The sequence below is a fragment of the Rhipicephalus microplus genome, chromosome 3, assembly GCF_043290135.1.
Source record: "Rhipicephalus microplus isolate Deutch F79 chromosome 3, USDA_Rmic, whole genome shotgun sequence".
NCBI lineage: Eukaryota > Metazoa > Arthropoda > Arachnida > Ixodida > Ixodidae > Rhipicephalus > Rhipicephalus microplus.
The window spans coordinates 72,948,609-72,966,225 of NC_134702.1; the positions used below are offsets into that span (position 1 = coordinate 72,948,609).

Consider the following 17,617-nt stretch of genomic DNA (forward strand, 5'->3'; position numbering starts at 1 on the left):
CCCCCCTCCCCTTGGTCGCATGCTTCAGCAACCCCCAGTTGGCAGCTGCACTTATAGACATATCGGTGTGCACTCTGCTGGTATTAACTATGCAGCTTCTCCTTTACCATGCAGACTTTCGCTGCACGGACGTTTTTGTGCCTCGCTCAAAGTGCACGGCTTGTCTCACACTGCGAGGGAACGAAAGAGTCTGTCCTGAAGAGGCGCACGCGTATGCATATCACTTTTCGAAGCACGTGCACCGTCCGCTCATATGCCCAGTGCGTGATCGTGGACTGCGGCCATGCTTGTGCTTTGGGGTACAAGTCACTGTACTACAGCCATCAGTCCCATGTGCTTAACTATCTCATTCTAGAACGGAACTCAATGGTTTCGAAACGGAGCCGACATTTATGCATAATATACTCTTCGCAATTGCTCACCGTCTGATTCATGATAAACAGATCAGCGCACGCGTGCGTTACGTCACCTTGAAAAGCTGGTCCCCACCACGGACAACATTTGCAGGGCGACGCGAGTTGCGAGCCCCGTGCTCTCCAGCGCTGCCCCGAACACCAGGGAGGCAAAGATGGTAGCTCCCACTTCCTGAAAAAAAAAAGAAGAAGAAGCATAGCACAAGAATCATCGCCATCATAAGTCTAGTTGTGTCCACTGCGGGTGAAAGGCCTATCCCATGTTCCACCAATCAACACGGTCCTCTGTTTGCCGCGGTTATGGTAGTGTCCACTGCGGGTGAAAGGCCTATCCCATGTTCCACCAATCAACACGGTCCTCTGTTTGCCGCGGTTATGGTATACCCTGCAGCAAACTTCTTAATCTCATTTCCCGGCATACTTTTTGTCTGCCCCTTGCGTATTCACCTTCTCTTGAAATACAGTCGGTTACACTTAATGACCACCGCTGATGTTACCTACAAGCCAGATGCCCCGCAGGGCCTGCACTCACTCACTCACTCACTCACTCACTCACTCACTCACTCAATCCGAAATGCACACTTCTTCGCTAGGCTACTCAATTCAGATAGTTGAAATTGGAAAGTTCTGAGTTTTACAGGCGATATATCCATGGCAGTATCGGACACGTTGCCTTCTACAGTTCCACGAGACGTGTAGCACGTAAGCCGTTGGACTACGTGAACACTGCACTGTGACTGTAGACTCACGTCGAAATATGCGGTCGCAGTTTCCTCGGCGGAGAGAATGCCGAGCAGCGGAAAGAGAACGAGAGGCATCAGGGACGTCACCGGAAGGGGAATTACGGCGGACACCCAATAAACGACCATCCAAAGCATGACGTAGAGGCAAATCCCCGGCTGGAATGTGCAGGAAACAGGCAAAAACATTCATGCGGTATCCGCTACTATAGAATGGTTCGTCTACAAAACGTTACTGCTAATTGATACGCCGTACCTAAACTAGCACTAGTATTAGGAATTTAAAAAAAGTGCGAGGACGAGCAGTGATTGACGTGCTTTCGATAACTTGCGAGCCACTGCTTCTACGGCTTACTATTTGCCTAAATCAAGTTATTTCCCTTCACATATCGAAGAACTCCGGTCGCCAGTTCTTGCACCAAAACTTAACGTTTATTTTGAGGCTTCCAGTTATTGCTTTAAATAGGAGGTGGACAGATCATAAATATCATCACCATCATTATCATCGTCGTCGTCCACGTAGTCACTAGCAGCATCCTCAACAACTTATTGAGTGTTCACAGAAAGACGAAGACATTTCCTGCCGATTTCCATTTACCCTCTTCTGAACCTGGTCACTACCACTTCCATACCTCTGCAAATTGGCTACCGTCCTCACACCACCCGTTTTGTACTCCAAGACTACACTTCCGCGCACTGTCATTCCGTTTACCTACTTGATCATCACAACATACGTAATACATTGTGTTCCCGGCAACTGATTTCACGTAGCTAAGGTCTACAGCGAACTTCTCTCAAAGCTTGCCCGAATCGCAACTGCGCCCCCAACGTCCCGGTTTGTCTTAATCGCCTATCTCTCTACTCCCGTCGTTATTTTGATAGCACGATGCATTACGTTTTGGAATCCCTACTACTACTTTACGTCCAAGGGTGACACGTCCGCAAGGCTTGAGATCTGCAAGGAAATAGAAATTTTCGCTCACCTTGTTGGCCAAATAGGTCATGGGTAAGAGGAAAAGCAGCGGCGTGGCCATGAGGATGTGCTTCGACCACTTGTTCAGCGCCTGGGGCAACATTGGGAGGCGCGACGCCGTCCGTCATCCGACCTCTTTCGAAGACGGTTCTTCTTCTCCTCTAGTTGCACGCGGCACGCGGTTACGGTGATGATGATTATGATCATGATGATGATTTCTGGAAAAAATGGGACAACCCATCATGGGGGACCAGCCACGAAACGTGTGGCAGTAGAACTTGTTCAACAAGAACAAATAAACAAAAGTGAGTGATAGAGAGGGAAAAGACGAGGAAGGATGCGCGTAAAAGATAATCTATATGAATGCAAAAATATTCGTGATAATATTGGTGTCTTTTAATGCAATGCTACTTATTGTAAAACAATTGAAGTAAATAATTGATGTAGACATAGACTACACATAAATGAAAGATAATATTTTAGATGTACTGATGATATTAACATGAAATTCTGTTAGTTTCTTTAATATATATATGCCCACATTGCAGTGCCCTAGGTCGGACGTCATCAGGACGAGTAATGCCGATGTGGAAACATCAAGGCTACTTTTTTGAAGAGGTGGTTTCAAAAATATTTGTCTTATGTTTTGATATCTGCGACATTCAAACGATAACTTTTATTCGTGTAATTCGAGATGAGACTTCATCACACTTTTGAAAAGTAATAGCAATGTAATGTTCTCATTTTCGATTAGCACTAATGTGTAGTCCAATTTAATTATATTTTCATAAGTTCCGGAAGAGTAATTATTGTACCCATATGAATTATGTAGTACACCATCAAAGCAGTATTAAAGCAATCGATCTAATGTAATGTAGTTACTTGAAACCAGGAGTAATTGTTAGTATAATCACTTTTTTAGGAGTAATTGTTCCATTTCGGCCAGGAACTACTCCCGTGCCGATGCGCTGTCCTCGAACGCTGCACTTTTGGCGACACGCAAAACATTTGTAGCACCTGTCAGCCCAGAAGTGAATGGGATAGTCGACTTGCACCTGAATAGTTCAAGCCCACAGGTCCTGAGGGAATAACCTCCCTCACAACGGCATTGCTAGAGCGACACGTCACTGTGGGCCCTGGCTCAGTAATGTATGAAGAAGCTGGCAAGATACAACCGCGAAGCGGCATGGCATAGCTTATTTGCCCCCCAGTGGCACGGGCCAATGACTGAGGCTGGAAGGAAGGAAGGAAGGAAAATAGGAGGAAAAGAACGGCAGAGCGGTTAACTAGCCTATAGACCGCCGGTTCGCTACCCTGCGCATGGAAGGGGGATGGGGGAGATGAAAGATAGAGAGCAGAGAGAGAAGAAAGATAAACACAGCACATTCGGCAGCACACGCGCGCACACTGTCATTGTCCAGTCTTGTCTTTCGCGGTGTGTGACATTGCTGTTACAGCCGCTTGTTCAAGTCCGTGTCGCGTAGGAATTTCAACAAAGCTTTTGACACCTGACGCTGAAAAAATAGCGATACACTGATGCACCTTTGCTAGTCATGGTGCGTGTACGCGTTCGTACTGATTCTGTTTGCTGTTGAAAAGCGTCGGTTATCTACAAGTCAGCTGTCAAAAGAAAAAAATGTAATATGCACAGGAGTAGTACTAAAATATCCCGCACTGTCAAGCCTAATTTGAACCAGCGACCAGTGTCATTCTGCGTTGTTCTAGTTTTGACGTCTCCTTTCGTCGTCTTCTGTTCAAGCAGCAGGTCGTTGTAGAGGTTGTTGTTGTTGCTAGCGGTGGCGGTAATCGCAACAAAACAAGCAACTTCAACAACACCACTACCACCACGGTGGCGGTGGAGTTGTTGTTGCTTGTGTTGATGATATTGTCTTCTGCTCATTGCTCATATCCTCTAAAACCTGGCCGAGTGGTGGGTGATTTTTTTTCAATAAGTTATATAGAGTAGCATTACTAGATGCTACAATTACACGATTATACTTATTTGAATCCTTTGCCATTACCTAATTATCAATTTCTAATATTCTTCGACCATAATGAAGTAACATTCACGTGAACAAATAATAACATTATCGCATGTAATGCACGCAGAAATGCGTATGCGTAAAAATCTTCAGCAATGAAAAAAAAAGGAGGGGAGGGGGTGTAGTTGTTACATGTATGCAATTTTTCAGAATAATTCATGTTAGAATGTGTGCTAAAAGTTCATAAAATTCGCCTCTCTCGTCCACGTCTGCGTTGCTTTGAAAGCTGTGAGAGTTGTCGAACGCTGAACACGTCGACGGTCGGCGATGTTGGCACGCAGCCACGTTTTCTGTGTTGGCCTTTCTCGAACTACGTGATGGGCTTGCATTTCGACGATTACTGTGCGGGACAACAAAGTTGAGCCACGTGGTCGAGTACCTCCAAGAAGACGAGTAAGAATAAAAAAAAAATAAAAAAAATCAAACATCCCTTCACTCAAAGCTATATTAGACATGCAGAATGGGTGCCTAGAGATAAGATGTTCGCGCACTTCGTCGTGTCGCCCGGCTAGCTCAGTCGGTAGAGCATGAGACTCTTAATCTCAGGGTCGTGGGTTCGAGCCCCACGTTGGGCGAAAGCTTTTTTTTATCATTTCAGATACAGCTCTTCAACGAACCACAAATGCTTCGTGGAGTGTTCCGCTCGCAACGTATAGATCGGGTTGCACTCATCTTGTGCGTCTGCGGACAGCTTATACTTGAGGCTCATAGTTTATTTTTCTTGAAATTTGTAGGTTGCTTTGTGGGCTATACCTTTATTTTTTAAGGAAATTCACCGTTTGTCAGAGTTTATTTCTAGTAAATCTGAAACATTTTGAAATTTGTTGTTGAATTTTGCTTTACAAGTTGTATGTCTTTTTTCACAAATTTTATACCCAGCCGCGTCTCTGCATTGTTGCAAATATTCCTGTTTTTTTCATCCTTTATTTTATTTCTCACTTCCCGTTCAGTTACCCTGTTAATAAGGCTGTTTACGTGCAGTGCTGTAAACTTGCCAAGGTGTATTTTTTTGGCGAAGCGGCTAGTCAAACTGCTTTTCGGCTTTTTCGCCCTCACTCATCTAGACGAAAAATAAAGAACGCATTTTTATTATTATTATTATTATTATTATTATTATTATTATTATTATTATTATTATTATTATTATTATTATTATTATTATTATTATTATTATTATTATTATTATTATTATTATTATTGTTGTTGTTGTTGTTGTTGTTGTTGTTGTTGTTGTTGTTGTTGTTCCCATTACTCAAATATTTCGATTGAAATGACATCTGAACACTGAACACACTAACTGTATTTTAGATGACTGGAAGATTTGAACGCGAAGTAACATACACATACAAGCTAAAATACTTTAATACAAAGTCCCTACATTTGTTCCTATTGCAGACTTAAAGCTTGTTATAAATTATAATATACTCAAGCCTATACTTGACGATGTTGCTGCTGCTGATAGAACCACACTCCTTTCGATTGATGACTGACAGCTTAAAAAATGCCATCTGAACTTTGCAAATGTCCTGTGATAATTGAAGTTCATTGAATAAATCCAAATTTTCACATTTTTTTCCGCCAAGTGTTAATGGGAATTTTTTTAGCCGAAGACACGGAGCCTTATACTTGCAAGTGCTGCGTGGTGTATGTGTATAAAGACTGTGGTGGTGGTTTCTGTGAATCGCGTCTCCGCTTTCCATTTCCCATATGGGCTTGGTATAACTTGCTTTTTTTTCTTCGGCCTAGAATAATTGCCACGGAAAAAAGAACAACAATACGCCGTAGTGGGCCATCTTTTTAGCCAGATGTGCCAAGTGCGAGCTGTTCGCCCGCGCTGTTTATCTTGTGTCGGTTGTCGCCGCCCGCCTACAGTCTCGATAGACCTTCTGTGCAAGTACTGTCTACGCAAATAAACCTATAGTATAGTATACAGGACACTGTAATATAGCGAAACTGGCATTGTGCATTACACACAGCACTGACATCGCAATCCTCTCGAGGACGCGATTCGTCAGTAGTTGCATGTTTTATGTTACTTCTCTGATTTATTTCTATTTGCGCCTCTCGCATATTCTGAGAGCCACAGCGTATAAACTAATGTAATAACGAAGTATTGAATTGTGCCATGTTGGTTGGTTGGTTGGTTCCTTAACACTTTGGCGCAAGCCACCTAGGGGGATTCGCCATGAATGGGACGGTGCCTTGCTTTTTTAATTAATTCAATACTTGAAATGGAGGGTTGGATTAATTAGGTAATATAGGTAATAATATAAAGGTGTTAGATTTCTAAACAAAAAAACCTTGAAAAAACATAATTAACACAAAAACAAGAAAAAATAATTATACATAAAACAACGGAAGTTATTTATTTTTAGCATTGCATTCTTTTAGATTCTCGTAAAAAGTTTGTAACAGTGGTAAAAACGCTCCTGTGGCTGAATTTAAATGCGACTGCGCCAAATGAAAGAATCACCGGAAGTGTCAAGTTTAAGTCCAACTTTCGTAGGGGTTCTTCTAGTAGATTTTTTTTACTTTTGAATTTTCGGCATGACAAAAAGAAGTGCTCCAAAGATTCCCTCTCATTACAATAAAGACACAAAGGCGACTGTGACAGACCCGACCTGTGAAGGTAAGAGTTCAATGAGGGGACTCGACAACGCAGCCTGGTAATGACTATTTTTTCCTTTCTTGATGAACACCACTTGTTCTTCCAAGGGAACTTTAGCTGTAAGTAGTCTGGTACAAACAAAGGAGATTTTTCGAAGTTATTGGCCGTTGTGCGTTTTTCAAAGCGTGCTGCTGTGATATATTCCGAAGTAGGTTAAATAGGTAAAACAGGACAACCAAGGGAAGATACAGCTAGTGAATCCGCATGCTCATTCAAAGCTAAACCTCTATGACCTGGTACCCAAACTAGTCGCACGAGTCGCACATGTCTAGGAATGAGCGAGTAGAAAGTTTCTAAGGTACGCGAAAAAGTTGGTGAGCTTAAGGCAGTACAGACCGAGACACAGTCTGTTAGAACAATCACCGCTGATAGATCTTGCGGCACTTTACGCAATGCTAGAAATATAGCCAGTAGCTCAACTTGGTAAATAGGGGTAAAGTCAGGTAATCGAATTGAGAAAGCCCAATCTAGCGAGGATGATACCATTCCTACGCTAGCCTTCTCTTCATAAACAGAAGCGTCAGTGTGGCTATCACAATGGTTGTTTCTAGATTGGCCAAATGATCTTCCAAAATGCCATTTATATACTGATATGGTAAATCTTTTGCATTCTTGGTATATATATCGTCAAATTCCATCCTAATTGCATCTACAGTGTTGAGTACAAGTATTTCCCAATGGTTAACTCTGAAGGGGTCCAAAAGCTTCTGTGTAAATATTACTTGAGGGCACCGTAATTTAGATCCATTCGTGGTTGAAAAATGAGGTCTGCTGGTTAATGAAAACACAGTGACCTCCGCTGAGGAGATGCATAGATTTTAAGGAATGTACGTGCTGTTGGAATATGAAATCGTACGTACACATGTGAAATACGTATTTAACATGTGTTACTTTGCGATACAGTTGAATAATTTAGTATCTGCCCTTTAAAGACCCCAGGGCAGCCATCCGTGCCTTCAGCGTTAACGTCATATGTAAAGAAGCCTATCCCGTACTAGAAGGCAAAAGCATCACCACCCGCTCTCTCACGTGGTTCCCCGCTCACATGGAATCCATTAGAGGAGGCCCCACAAACGAGCTGGCCCGCTCCAAGGCGCGAGGTCTCGCTTTCCGCGACTACGGAGAACTTCCCCGCCGGCCCGCAGTTGTGGAGAGCAGACATCGACCTACCACCTATAGCGAAATTACACATCACTTCTATCTCGGCAGGAGAGGCTTTCCCCTTTCTAACAAGAAGTTAGATCGAGAGCAGGCTTTGACTCTCGGGCTACTCCAGACAGGTTCGTTTCCCAGCCCGGCTTTATTGCATAAACTTTATGCCGACACTTATCGTGATAGCTCTTTCAGGCACTGCAACGAATTCGCTAGCCTAGGCCACACCTCTGGCGTTGCCCCTCGTTGCGGGGCACGGAACAATCGAATGAAGAAAAGAGGTTGTCCGAAAAGTGGCTATATCGGGGATCAACTGTGGGCATCCCAGAGGGCCCATGATGCAGCGGACAGGCTTGGCCCGACTGTTCCAACGTGGCAGCGGCCCTCTGTGCGTTGAGTCGTGCACCTCAGGACTTTGAAGAAAGTTTCACGTCCATCCATCCCCTTTGAAATTGTTTTGTTCTTTCAGAATTTTTTTTCTCTTACAAAAGAAAAGTAGCAGATTGAGAGCCACGTTTTTCTTTATGTCTGCGCCTTTGGTGGTGCATTTCCCACGTCCTCGTTTAGCTGGCAGCACTTTGTTGGCTGATGGCATATAGTGCATGTTTTTTTTTTTGCGCAGACAGATTAGCATCAACACAATTTTCTAACCCACACAAGTGTTCACAAAAGGCTAGAAATGCCCAATGGGGTGGTACTGTTTATTTTATTATCGTGTATATTGCCAGTGCGCAGTCCTGAGATGAGCAGCAGGGACATCCAATGATTTGTACTCCAGATGAGAAGCGTTTGGACTGTGGTGGTAGAATCTGCATCAGCTTCGATGTCGCGTGCGTCACTGACATATTCAGTAACACGCAGGATAGCGGATTAGTTGTCGGAGATGAGATTGCGATATCTTCTACCTAACCACATTTGCTATCGCTTGAAATCTCACCTGCAGCCGAGCTGTTATATTCGATATCTTCATACATACAACCCAAATAGAGGCGTTCTTCAACGCGAAGCATTTGCTTGCGTACTGCCAGTATATTTAGCATGCCTATATGTCTATATACGTAATTATCAAGCCGCTTTCGTCTGGATGCTGCCGTGATCACCCACTTAACTTGGGATAAACCAAAATCAATATGGAAGGAAGATGGTTTGGCGAATATGGGTGACCAGTCATTGGGTAAATAACGTGACAATGCCGTCACGTACGTCGTCAAACCCTCTGTGCCAAACATGCGTGGCACATAACAGTGTACCGCGGGTGGGTATGTACCACAGGTGATTGACAGTTATTATGTACCCAAGAACGGCCAACGTCGACACGTTTGAAAACAATGTGTACTATAACTATACCATAGAGACGTGCAGTTTGATTATTTATTGCACGTATGCATGACACCAATTTACAGAACACATTCTAGTGATTCATTTATTTTATATAGTCGGTTATATCACCTCGATTCCACTCTATATTTGAAGCGCGTCACACGGGGATAACAAAGGCGTGCTTATGTTAGTATCATTTCACAGTTACTCTGCAAGTACTCCAATAACACCACATATCTTATTCAACTATAACATAACTGCTGGTATCAATGCCATGAAATCTAGCCTTAACTTACCGTATTTTTCATCACGTTGCTAAAGCCCGGGTGGTTATGCGGGACAGGGAGGGGGAACTAGCGAGCACAAGCATTCATGAAAACCATACGGGTGCGTTGCAATGGGTAAGAAACCAAGATAAAGTCAGTTTCGTTGCAAGCGCGAAGCAATGGATGCTATAACAACAACTTGAAATGTAACGCTGAGAACGGCTAGCAGATCAAAATGTGCGCGCGCTGCTCACGCACAAATCACGCACGAAAACAACACACACAAGACGAGAGACAACTAATTTTGCAGCTCGATGCTTGACGCACTGTTTAAACAAAAACGACGCACGAAACTTAATCACAGGCACAGATATGAGTGCGAACTAACGAGTGTCCCAGTTGTTACTTCACTGTATTTGAAAAACTTGCTCCTTTCGCAAACGGGGCCTGCCCAGTTAGCGAAGTGACCTTTGTGGCCTAACACAATCGCTCCGGTAAAAGGCCAAAACACAGGAACCCCCACACCGAAGGATAAGCGCGCGTACACAAGCACCTAATTCCCCCGCCCCCATCCGCGGGGCAAAGTACGCGTGGGAGATAAGCGCGCGTTGGCGCAAGACGACGAGCTGGGCGCAGCGCGCGGGCGGCTTTTTTAGGGGCGAAGCTTCTTATAGTATAACCTTGTCACTAGTCACGCGTAACCGAGAAAATAAGAGACGAGAAAGAGAAATGGGTAATAATTTCTAGTCTCATTTCCTAGATGGCGTTACTCAACCGCTACTGTCCGAAGTGCCGCTACGCTACGATTAGCTGCTGCGCGCGCTTTGCCTGAGTGCGCGGGGAACGAGTGTCTCTCTAAGTCTCTCGATCATCGCCGTACGTTGGGGATCATTATTGAAGTGTGGACGAAGTAAAGCGGCGGGCGCGTTGAAGGCGCTTGCGCTCGGCTACCTTGGCTCTCGTCTCGTGGGTGTTACCCACGCGCCATCTGCATTTTCAAACGCGATCGAACGCATGGACGAATGTACGGACGGATGGACATACGAATGTATGGACGGACGCTTCGACGGACGCTTCGAATGGATGGGCGGACGCTTCTTGAGGGGCACAGCATAGCAAGGATGTAGAAAAGGAAAGTTATAGTGTTGCTAGGGATGAAAGAAGAAGAAACTAGAGAGAGAAACAGAAAAAAAAACAATAGTAGGCAGGCGACAGAAATTGAGATAAACATACAGAAATAGTAAGGGGGAAAATGAAAGCGTAGCATAGCTATATATAGTATAGAAAGTTGGTGCGTAAAAAATGAGGAGAGGGAGGGTAAAACATAGCATAGCCATGCATACTACACAATGACAAGAGGTGAAAAGCGAAACTCAGGGAGAATTTGAGAGAAAGAAGGGGCAAGGCTCCGATGCTTCCACAGTCTTCAAGCCAATATGCGTAATTGTCTCGCGGGATCGAATCTCGGCTATGGCGGCTGCATTTCATGGAGGCGGAAATGTTGTAGGCCCGTGTGCTCACATTTGGGTGCACGTTATAGAATCCTAGGTGGCCGAAATTTCCGGAGCTTTCCACAACGGCGTCTCTCATAATCATATGGTGGTTTTGAGACGTTAAACTCCACATATCATCAGGCGTAACTGTCCCTATTTTCTTCATAAGTTATTATAACCTGCCACTGCGCAACAAATGCATTTCTCCGCCCTCGTGCGTATCATCTAGAGTTCCAGGCTAGATCATTTTCATAAGGTCGACATTCCACCATGCAGATACAACGCCTTCTTACAAGCACTTGTAACGCACACATCAATGAGCGTGATCGCCTTCCTGCCTCGACGGCCACCTTTGCCGATTGCCGGTTATTCAAGAGCGTCATAGCGAGCATTGTATAATCTATCAGTTGTTTTTGCATACATTTTGTTTTTCTTTACTAACTACGGTTCATTGATTTAACCGATTCTTCTTGTAACCGCTCCCCTATATAATGCAGTATTAAGGTGTGTGGAAGGAATGAGTGAGTTAGTTTATGAATTATTGAATTTCAAAAAAAAATCAGCGCACCTCCAGGTCATAATTATTATAACTAGTTTGTCTTGCTCTGAAAGGCATAAAGAACAACACCAAAATGAGTACGTGTATTCAAAGGTCATATTAGTGAACCAAGAACTTTGGTTATAGCGATGATAGAAAAAACTACCTCCCACAAAATAAAACAAAATTAAATAGATCCCCGTATGGGCAAGAACGAGAAAAATCTGTCATATTAATCTACGTAAAAATGTAATTCAACAATAAATAAAGAGAGTAAATAAAGAGCATATCACGAATTGCGGGGATGCGAATAGTTCGAGTCGCGAAAGAAAAGTAAGTACAACTTCCTGCGTGTGGCGTTCGTGCAGCGAATAAAAGGGACGCTCGAAGATAAGTGAACGCGGCCGCAACGTTCACCGCACAGTATTCTCAGCCGCATGCCTAAAGCCCACCGTCTTCGCAAGTAACACGCTCGAATGAAAGCTTGCTGCTCTGGGCCCTGCCACAAAGCGTCGCCACCATTAAACGAGCGTCCATACAACACTTGTTGTACAGCAGGCGGGAGAGCGCGTGGTGCCACTACCATCGTTGCCGCGGATCCGGCAATGCTGCCAGGAGCCGGCGGCCTCGATAGCAGCGCGACGTGCGGCGCGGGCCATACGGCTGGTGATGGTGCCGACCAAATTGATGTTGTAGTCCTTGGCCCACCAGGGCATCGAGTCGAGGCCGAGTAGGTAGACGGCCACCACGTGGACGGACGCGATCTCGCCCACCACCGTCATCAGGTTCATGAGCACACCTGGTCTTGCCTGCAGGAGGTGAGCGATGCAAACACCTGAGCAGGGTAGTTTCAGTGTCGGTAGATTCGTGATGCCGAGGAATAAACGATAAAAATCTCCGCAGCAAGAAAGCAGAAAGCATCTGCCATCTGTTCTACGCAAAATGAAAGTTTTGCCGCAGTAACGAAGCCACAAATGCAATAGCGACAGCTAATTCACTCATTTTGCATCTAACCTGCTCTGACTATAAAAATAAAAATGACTGCGTTAAAGAAACGCAGCCACTGCAGCGAGTGACGCGACCTTCGAGCTGTCTATCGTTTCACCGACCATGAACGGTGAGAACAAAGCATGTACAAGTGTATGAAACGCCCCGATTCCTATCAATAAAGGGCGACCACTACCGGTCCATGCAAAATACGCAGATCATGTCGCCATCCCGCAGCCCCCCTCAGGACCAATACAAGGGCATTTTGTACGAAATGAGACAGCCGGCGCTTTTATAATACTGGTGTCACACGGGCACTTTTAATCGCGATCAGTGCGATACGGATGAGTTTTCTTGATCGCGATCAACTTTATGACCGCTGTTACACGGCTCAAGCTAATCCGGTTCAAGTTCGGGTCAGATGAATGCAGCAGGTCGCATTAGCGTGCCGTAAAACATGCCACTGACAAAACTCGCCGTACGGTATATCCATAGAGCCCTTTATCAGCAATGTTATTATTGCAAGAACCGCTCGAGCGTCAAAAACTTTGCATGCCACTACAATAGTGATTTCATAAATCTATCATTCGATAAAAAATGTCCTAGCACTTACCTGCGTTGCTGTGTGAGATTCTTAACCTTCGATTTTATTTGTGATTGCCCCCGCTCTTAGCCGTGCAGTCGCAGCGAAGCGTTAATCTCGTTGTGCGCGCCAGTGTTTCACTTCTGGCGCTTGAAGTCTGTTCTAGTCGCTCCTGTCAGCGGTCTATTACTGTAAAGGCCTTTCATTCGACCACGAAGTGCGCGTACGTTGCGACGTAGTCGAGAGGCTTGCGACACTCGTTATCAGTTTGCTTCTAGGTGCTCCAACAGCTCCGACGGAGCGAGAGTTGAACTAAGCGCTGAAGGCAACGGTCGTCTGCTTGTCGTCTGCTTGCCGTCTGCTTCTCCCGTAATTACATGCGGTCGATGCGAATCCTAAAGTATGCAATACTTCAGATATTGTTCCAATTTAAACAGTCTAGGATTTGGTTTTTTTTATAAACACCTAGCTGTTTTAAAGCGTTTTTATTGAACTATGCTCGATTTCCTTGTTTATTGTGCTTTCAACAAGCTTGGCTAAGGGGTGCAGACGACAGCAAAATCGCGATCTCTCAGGCAGATCGCGATGCGCGGATCGCGATAGTCTTGATCCCGATCACGCCTGATCGTGATTAAAAGTGACCGTGTAGCAGCACCTAATCTGGATCGTGGTTTATCCGGATCGACACTGATCGCGATTTAAGTGCCCGTGTGACACCGGTATAATTCGCTTCAGCAACGATAATGAGCAGTCATCTTACGCTATTCAATCGCACACATATACGTACGACGCAAGGGGAGATGTTGTCGCCCTTGGACTTCATATGGAACCTCACGGTGACGGCGAGCGCAAGAATGTGTCTGAACTGTCCATACGGCTGCAAAAGCTATATGACAGGTCCGCCGAATGCGGTAAAAAAATGCGTTTGAGTTTTAGGAGAGCGAGAGAAAAAAAAAGTGAAGAGACATGAAGTGCTGGCAAAAGAGTGCGCAAAAGTTATTTTCTATAGCAGTGAGGGGTACGTCAGTCGCATCAGGATCGGAGAGAGATTGGACAATGTTCCAACGGGCAGTCAATACAAATGGCCTAATGTATTCATAAGAACGAAGTGCATCAACGCCATATACATTCGAGACCCTATATAATATTGAAATGGGTCCCTACGCCACAAAGTGTTACGTAAAAAGGCGTTTAAAGAACACGTTACATGAATGCACGCACGTTAAGCACCAGAGTTGTAGAGCATATCAGAGAACGGAGCTAAACAATTTTACGTACATGTTTCATAGATATATGAATTTGCTAGAACAAAGGCTAGCGGACTTTGAAGCAGAATTTCTTTGACCGTATGAAGTGCTTATGTCTGGTATCTAAAGCTAGACGTCATTAACGCATAAGCTGGCACCTGGCCTTCCACCTTCCTCAGTTTAAGTAGAGAGACACTTCTCAGGCATACATGAAATTATTGTTGATGTATGTCTTCACTACGTATAAGACCTTTATTCTCAAGTTATAGGCAGCACGCTACCAGGAACAAAACTTAGCACCATTAACAATTATATTTTGGAAGGCCTGTCTATGCTCCTCGCACATTATTTAGTTTTCTAATCAATGCGCAAGGACCATAACCGAATACTACAAACTATAAAACATTCGAGCTCACGTTCTTGCAGATGAGACGAATGTAAGCTTATTTATGTAATGAAAACGGCTCTTGAGAATAAACGCGATCCTTTCAATCGTACCATGTCACGCGGCATCTTGTGGCCGAGGTGGTAGACGATGGCGCTGGTGGGCGTGGCCACGAGCAGCATTAAAGAGATGGAACAGCACATCGCCGCAGGCAGGGCGTAATGCAGCGGGTGTTTCTTCGTTAGCAGTGCCTGCGCGTTCAAATACGGAGCCTTTCAATCGTGTGCTATGTGTCCTGTTGAGTGCAGAAACGTGTGTCCGTATGCTACTCGCGCGCTTATCTACACGCTCATAAATCAATGCTCATCAAGACTTATGATTTTATGAACGTGTAATCTATTCGTGGTGCACCGAGGAAAGCTGCCTTGTGCTCATGCTATGCGAGAGGAATGGCTTACCAGGTCGATGACGACGGGTATCATGAGGAAACTGACGGCCGAGTTGCTGGCGAGTTCGCTCATGAAGGACGCCAGCAGGCAGAGAGCCGACAACACGAGCTCGCGAGGCACCGGCTCGAACACCGCCAGCGTCGTTGCCACCGTACGGGACAGACCACTTTGCTGGAAAGGAGAAGGACAAAAAGGAGGTCTTAGGCGAATGTGTAAGAGACCCTGTGACATCTCTGGAGACAAATAGCACGAAGGACGAAAAACGCACTACAGAACCAGTGCTATAGCTGATGTGCTCATGCGTCTGTCCCTGTGATGTGTGTTCGAAGATTGCAGGTTCGGTTCTTGCAGGCGGCAAGTTGTCTTTTCGTCCACTTCAGCATCTCCCCGTCCGCATCACAATTACTACAAAACACTTAGAACAGTAAAATTAACGTCCTCTACACCTTTCTTGACATCACTGTCTCCTGGACATGAGTTCACATCATCAAAGATGTGAACTAATGTCTTTCGTCTTTGTTCAACACGCTGTTTAACTCCGCTGATGACCCACAAAGTTGGCCAGACAAAATCACTCTTAGAAACCTGCCGCGAATTGTGCGAAAGCAATTATACGGACACGGAGCCGTTAGCGCCGTTGCCGTGATGTTTCGTATATACTTAAGATGGACGTTTCCTCACCTTGAAAGCTTCGGCGAGCGTCAAGCCACCACAGATGACAAGCACGGTGCCCCTCGAGACGCGGTCGTTGACCTCGTCCCACGTTGGGTTGGGAATGGTGTCGTTCATGTAGAGGTCTCGCGGAATCCCGAACAACAGAACAGACACCATCACCGTCGGCACCGACGCTCGGATGTACCTTACGAGAGGACGCCTTAATTAGGCATTCGCGTAAAGCGATCGACGGATAACTTCAAGGTAATTTAATGCGCGCCTTACACACAGCGGCTTGCAAGCATTTTGCAAAAGAGTCTGGTCGCCGACAGAATAGTACTGGAAAGTCTAGAAACAGGACACTGCGCTTTATTAAGCACTACTTAAACTCTTGCGAAAATTTTATAAGACAAAGTATGAGGGAAATGAAGCTGTGTGTAGAACACTGCGTATACTGGCTTGGAATGGAGCGAACACATCTCTATGACTCAAAATATCTTCAGTTTAGAATATGGATGGCTGGTTACCACAATATATAAATATATGAAATCATTAGCAAACCGAGCACCTCGACAGCAGACACAGAGGAGCAACAAACACAGCGAAAAGTGGACCAAGCTCAATACGTACCACATATTCAGCTTCTGGCATTAGTCATTACAAACATTCATAACAAACTCCTTATAACTTGAACTTCCGAGACGAGTGTATGTACAACTTATCCATAGTAGAGAATACGAACACACTAAATCGCCCCATTTGTTTTTTCGAGGCATCTTCAAACCGAATGCTCATAATGAATCTTTTCGACTTGTCCCTCCCCGACTGACAAAAACTGATCAAAACGCGGCGTATGAAAAAGACTCCTGAACTGAAAGCGGTGACGCGATAGCAGTATAGGGCAGTTTAAAAAGAGGGATAAAATTCACCTCGTATCTATACATACGAAATAGATGGAACGGCTACAACCTCCCAAATTAGGTGTACGTTTACGAGCTACACACCAGTAATCAAATGCTACATTGCAGCTCAAACGAGCAAGAAAGCGTACTGCGGCTCCGGAAGAATCTACGCCCACCCGGGCAGTATCTGTGGCCTCATCGTGAGCAGCAGGAACACCGTGAACATCAGCATGAACACGACCATCGCTTCCGCGAAACTGCCACAATGACAAAGCCATCCTAGCCCTCAATCTCCGGGGTGCCTTCGACAATGTAAAGCATAGCATCATCCTTACCAATCTTAACAGCACGAACTGTGGCTCGAAAGCTTTCCAATACATTAGGTCATTCCTTTCACATCGCACCGCTTTCATCCACATCGACTCTGCCGAACATGGTCTGTATACATTAGGCACCCGCGGTACACCACAGGGAGCGGTTCTATCGCCCATCCTTTTATATTTGGCCAAGCTCGAACTTCCTGCGCTCCTCGCTCAGGTCGAAGGCATACAGTACGCTCTATACGCAGATAACATCACTATCTGGAAACAATTCGGGCTCCCCTGCAGAAATTGAAGACCACATACAGCGCGCGGCACTTATTGTGGACACTTACGCCTCATTATGTGGCCTGGAGTGTTCCCCTAACAAATCATCTCTTATGTCGGTATCATCTCTACCACCACCTCAGATATCTCTGCCATTTGGCCCCATACCGGTTGTCGCAGAACTCCGCATATTGGGCCTCTACATCTCTTCTACTATG

The 17,617-nt window shown here is 45.1% G+C and overlaps 2 protein-coding genes and 1 non-coding gene across 3 annotated transcripts; 1 reads left to right on the forward strand and 2 right to left on the reverse strand.

Annotated features, from left to right (window-relative positions):
* Positions 1-465: 465 nt before the first annotated feature.
* On the reverse strand, positions 466-2,229 carry LOC142802831 (Na(+)/dicarboxylate cotransporter 3-like). The gene is made up of 3 exons (XM_075887884.1): positions 2,137-2,229; positions 1,163-1,312; positions 466-585 (listed from the first exon to the last, which is right to left on the reverse strand). The coding sequence occupies exons 1-3, from the start codon at positions 2,227-2,229 to the stop codon at positions 466-468; spliced, it is 363 nt and encodes a 120-aa protein (XP_075743999.1).
* Positions 2,230-4,670: 2,441 nt separating this feature from the next.
* Positions 4,671-4,743, forward strand: TRNAK-CUU (transfer RNA lysine (anticodon CUU)). The gene has a single exon. It is a non-coding gene; the product is annotated as a tRNA-Lys (tRNA).
* A 7,383-nt stretch (positions 4,744-12,126) lies between these two features.
* LOC142802832 (Na(+)/dicarboxylate cotransporter 3-like) lies at positions 12,127-17,056 on the reverse strand. Its single transcript, XM_075887885.1, has 5 exons — positions 16,989-17,056; positions 15,938-16,115; positions 15,266-15,427; positions 14,921-15,058; positions 12,127-12,414 (listed from the first exon to the last, which is right to left on the reverse strand). The coding sequence occupies exons 1-5, from the start codon at positions 17,054-17,056 to the stop codon at positions 12,127-12,129; spliced, it is 834 nt and encodes a 277-aa protein (XP_075744000.1).
* Between the last annotated feature and the right edge of the window lie 561 nt (positions 17,057-17,617).